General features: G+C 42.7%; 1 protein-coding gene across 1 annotated transcript; it reads left to right on the forward strand.

Annotated features, from left to right (window-relative positions):
* The first annotated feature begins 1,235 nt into the window (after window positions 1-1,235).
* LOC136423950 (uncharacterized) lies at window positions 1,236-4,921 on the forward strand. Its single transcript, XM_066412351.1, has 3 exons — window positions 1,236-1,487; window positions 1,800-1,913; window positions 2,337-4,921. The coding sequence occupies exons 2-3, from the start codon at window positions 1,862-1,864 to the stop codon at window positions 4,919-4,921; spliced, it is 2,637 nt and encodes an 878-aa protein (XP_066268448.1). The 5' UTR covers window positions 1,236-1,487; window positions 1,800-1,861.
* Window positions 4,922-5,344: the final 423 nt, after the last annotated feature.

Genomic DNA, 5,344 nt, shown 5'->3' on the forward strand with positions numbered 1-5,344 from the left:
GTGAAACAATTCGATCACAAAGTCTTTCATTTCTCAGGTGTCCTTTGCATCTTTAATTTCCTTACGTTATTCTACTAGATATTTTTTTTACACATGCCGACGTTTTGGTGATTAGCTGACATCTGTCTCAGGGCAATACTGACTGTTTCTGCTTTGCACTGCCGCTAGGTGTCGCTGCTGTCGGAAGGGTCTGGTCCCAAACATGACTGAATGTATATCCCCCCTTATCACGGTTTACAATTGCTACTCAACTAGCAGCTGCTCATTCTGTATATAGACGAAGAACTTTATTGCGCGAAAATTGCAACAGGTACATTGTATGGCAACTTGTACATACATGACAAATATCTAACAATTTACAACTAATTTTCTTATATCTAACAATTTTGAAGAATATAAAACATGAATAGCAGTAGAGATAATCTATTTTATCTTATGACAGACAAGACAAAGATGAACCCAACCCGAGAAGCGTCATCGTGGATCTGAAGGTTACGTGCGGACAGAACAGATTCACTGAGGTGAAGACTGCGTTACGGACGGCTATCAGAGACGGTCGACTGTCCAAACACCACGTAGATTCACACTATGTTATCATCGATGGCAACGGTGAGCTTCCTTTCCTGTTGTACATGTGTCTAAGATGCAATAGGGTTTAGATATAATCCTTTGTGTAATGTCCATATATCTAGTCTCATCTAACTCATCAAAGACAAAATTTCTTTCCGTAAAATGATACCGGGAACCATTGCCTCCAGCCATATCCGGAAACTATATGAGTTACAAGAGAGTGACTCATTCCGTCTTTTGGGTCTTATCCTCTCCAAAAGACTTTGGAGAAGGTTTACAGAACAAATCGCCAAAGTATGAGACAAGGTTTTCCTCTATCTCACACCGTTAGACTGTTCAACTATCAGTCCGAAAATCCTTCTACAGCGATAGCTTCTTTCCATGGGCAGTCAAGCTATGGAACTCTCTCGATGACTACTGTTTCCCTCCCGTATACAACCTGCAAGCCTTCAAACAAATGTTCACTACTATCCCCTAGCATAGTCATCTTCATTTTCCATTAACTTAGTTCAATAACTAGAAGTGGTCAACTATGGCTTTGCATTGAACAAACCCGTTAGATAACTGTAATCATTACTGATAGAAGTGCAATTAAATGTAATGTCACGTGTCAATGGAAAAATGTGTTTAGCATATCGTAATGTCTTGGATTTTGTCCTAGGGTTTTCACAGAATAGGTTGATAAAAGATTTAGTAAGAATTTCCTTTTTTGTTCGATGTTTTCTTCAAAGTGAGCAAGTTACTATAATTGTGAATTTACTCAACGAAGCTAGATCTATATTCTATCCAGGGAGAGTTCATATTCCCTCCATTTCATTGAATCATATATGTTATTATATAATATTATATTATATCATATCATATCATATCATATCACACAGGCACAGTGCTACCGGTCCCTGCCGGTTCACCAGTTGGTAAGTTCGTTGTTGTTGTTGTTGTTGTATTTTATCCAATAGTATGTTGTAATGCTTCTTCTTTTAACTTTGTCAAAGGGATGACATTTCCTTGCGACGAATAGCCTTTCTTCCATTCTCTTAAATCGACAAACGGTACTTTTCAATGCCTTATAGCCGAGTAAAACAGAAGTAAAACAGAAGAATAATTATTGCTATATAATTTATGTTTAAAAGAGATAGGGTTTAACAACCATAAAGTCACGAAATAGAATTATACCAAGCATGTTTAATCGTAACAATTTGACTTACTTTTTTGTTTTGTCATGGCAGATAAACTTAAGGCGAGAGACATCGTTTTCATCATCTTGGGCAGCGCCATAGTGGTCATCCTGATGGTGGCATTAGTGACTTGGTTGCTACGTTTAAGAATGAAAAGCTTTACTGGTAAGATATGTTACTGTTGCTCACGTACATTACTTATACAATGTCCTATTATGTCATGATGATTGAATGCACAAACATAGCAATAGCAAAGAAATTGCTTAATGATGTATTGTTGCATACATACATGCAGAATTCAATAACGTATTGTTGGATAATTTGTAGAATAAATAATGTAAATCATTGGCTTGGGGACTTCCCGTTGTCATGTAAGGATCGATCAATAGAGTGATTTGCGTAATCAAAGAAAGCACCATGTATGATTTGCAACCAATGAAAAGCTTACTGTGTTAGACACAGATAACACTGACCTTAATGCCACATACATGTAACGTAAATTAAAGTAACTTAACGATATTTTATGACTTTAAGGATGATGAAATAGAAATCGCTCCTTTTATGTAACCTTGTCTCATCTTTTTTCAGAGTACACCAGGCTGAACCCAAGCACATCTAGCATTTCAAACGTGCCACTACCTTCACCCGGCTACTTTGAAACTGACGATCTTAAGCGCTTAGCAGAGAAAGTAGACAAGAAGAACGTCGTCTTTGTCCATGGCCCGTCTGGTAGCGGTAAGACGGAAGCAGCCAGCAAAATCGCCGAATCGTTTCAACTTAAGAATCCGTCACATCTCACATGGTTTTTTGGAGGAACTAAAGACGACCACGAAGGTTTGTCAGAAGCCTCTGTTGGTGAAGACCTACGGGATCTGGCCAAGGACTTAGAGCAACCCACCGACCGCGAGAGTGCATTGGCGGACATAGTCTACGACGCTCTAAACGCTCTCGCATCCAATGGTGTGAAAATTCTTCTCATCTTCGACGACGTTCAAAACGTCTCAGTCATACCACGGGAATTCCTGCGAAACCTTAAAGGTGTCATGAAGATAATCATCACCACGAGAGATAGTAACCTACATAATCATAACGGCCACCCGTTTGCGAGTCACACCATGCGCAGATTTTCAGACGAGGAAGCTGTAGCGTTCATGAATCCAGACGGGGCTTCGGTTGTCGAAGACAGGTCGAAGATATTAGAGTTGGCAAAACACTTTGATGGCCGTCCTCTAGGGTTGTCTCTAGCGAGAAGCCACCTCATGGCATCGGGCGCGAATTTTACGGAGCGTTATCTAAGAGAACTTCGAGGTCGCATGGAAGGGTATGCCGATGCACAGCTTAGCACTCCAGAGGAGAGAGTGTACAAGGCGGTCCAACTCTCCGTTACTCAAAGAATGGGTGAAATAGAGGGGACGATGCTGAAGATGGCAGGATTTCTCATGCAGAACAACATCCCGATTCCAATCCTGGACCATGCCTACAAAATTCAGTTTGGTACAGATCCAAGCTCGGACGAGTTCGTAAAGGCATTAAAGTCGCTATCCTTGGGAAAGATACAAGAAGACAAAAGGTCATGTATTGGAGGTGCTATCCGTATCTTGAGCGTGCATCGTCAAACACAAGCAGCTTTAAAACACATGATCTCAGAGGAGGAAACTTGTGAAATGTTAGAGGCACTCATCAAGGCTTTCGTGGTGTTCTTCAACAAAGACACCAGAGGCTGTCAAGCCAGCGTCTGCAACTATCGTCTCCTACCACATGTGGAGGTTCTCCTCGGTCATCCGATGATTGGCATGATACGTGAGAAAACAGAGTTCCAGCCAGCGTTGGCACGTTTGTACGACGTCGTTGCCTTCCTCTACATACAGCGTCAGCAGCCACAGAAGGCAAGTGAGATGACGCAACGAGCAAAAGAAATGTGTAACAAAATCTACCCATCACTCGAGCACGAAGTCCTTGATGATAGGGCTTGCTTTGAGTTAGTCCAGATTGGTGAAAAGATTTACGAAAACGATGAGTACGCCAAACGAATGCGCCGCCAACTGCTAACGTATCCAAACATCAAAGTCCTTAGGTCAGAACTAAAGGACAGAGAGCAACCAAAACTTCTGCGCAACATTTCCTTGAACGCCAAGCATTGGGAGCCATTGGAGAAGAAGCAGATCCAGAAACTGGTCAAGGAAGGAGCAGCACAGACAAAAGCATCTCTTAAAAGCTCCTTCCTTCTGGAGCTCGTGGCAAATGTGTACAACACATCTGGACAGCACGCTCTCTGCCTTACTGGGAAGGAGAAAGAAGAAGCTCTGAAGGATGCTGAGGAAGACTTTGCACTGTCTATGAAGTTGAGTGACTATCTTGCCAAGCAGTTCGAGCTGTTTATCCTAAACAAGATGCTTTGTCGCCGTGATGGCACTCTGCTGCTTCTACAAGAACCTAGCGGTAAAACTGTGGACCAACAAAAGAAGGATCTTCACAAAGCTATCGCAGGCTATCGAGAACTATTTCAAGATCCAACCGACTACTTCGAAAATGGAATACTGAAAAAGACCGACCAAGATGACTACCACGCGATGGTCTGCTTCCGGTTCATGGTTCAGTGTTACCGGAAGCTCATTCCTCTAGCCGCCACTGACAAAGAACGACAAGACTTGATCGACCACCACAACGAGAGCGCCGACAAAATGGTGAAGTTCGCGGAGGAATACAAAGGTTATGACGACGACGGTAATGTGGTGGAGGTCTTCAAGGCCCTACCTGAGGTCTACGTCATGAGGGGCGAATTTCTTCTTGAGATGTGCGAGCAAGGGCTAAAGAGTGGGTCACTTAAAGCAGCTGTTAAGGAAGCTAAGACATGGTTCTCGAAGGCTCTCAAAGTACACTCCGTCACACCACAACAAAGCGCCAAAGCGCATCTTGGCATGGCCAACGCCTACTTGATATTGTACGAGAGAAAGGGGCGAAAACGGGAAAACCTCGTCCGCGCTGAAAATGAGTTGAAACAATTCACAAGCCTTCCAGCAAACAGGACTGACACCGAAAGGGCTGGAAAACTGAAGCTCAGAATCAAGCAGATACAAGGAGGATCTGTCAGCGTGGTGATGTTACCGGACGCTCCCGACGGTGGGCCTGCTAGCCTGGGGGCTGGGGAATTAGAGATGGTGACCAGTCTGTGATGAAGCTCCTTCTTTTAAACGCATAGAACGATCCCATGGCCCCGCCAACCTTCGTCAAAACGTGGACATAAAAAATAACAACTTACAAAATCCATATGTTTGACGGACATGCAGCCACACTCTCATTGGTCGGACCACTAATGGCCATAGGTTGTACTGGTATTTGTGAAGGATATTCATGACCGTTTTACGCGCGGAGAGAAAACATATTTGACGGACATAAAAAGGAGAATATATTTCGAATCAGTTAAGTTCACTGAAAAGCTATTCTTGCAATGTCAGCGACAAAGACACTGGAAAGGACAAAACGAACACATAAGACACTTCTTGAACAGATACGATAAGATTACTGAATTCTGACAGTTCTGCAAGTGTATGACGTATATGCCAACGAAAAACTTGTAGAGCTAGCTACCTGATGTT

This window comes from Branchiostoma lanceolatum, chromosome 18 (genome assembly GCF_035083965.1).
Source record: "Branchiostoma lanceolatum isolate klBraLanc5 chromosome 18, klBraLanc5.hap2, whole genome shotgun sequence".
NCBI classification, from domain to species: domain Eukaryota; kingdom Metazoa; phylum Chordata; class Leptocardii; order Amphioxiformes; family Branchiostomatidae; genus Branchiostoma; species Branchiostoma lanceolatum.

Coding starts and splice junctions, on each gene's coding strand:
- LOC136423950 (XM_066412351.1), top strand. CDS start 1,862: ATGGTGGCATTAGTGACTTGGTTGCTACGTTTAAGAATGAAAAGCTTT. Junction 1,914..2,336: donor AAGAATGAAAAGCTTTACTG/GTAAGATATGTT, acceptor ATCTTTTTTCAG/AGTACACCAGGCTGAACCCA.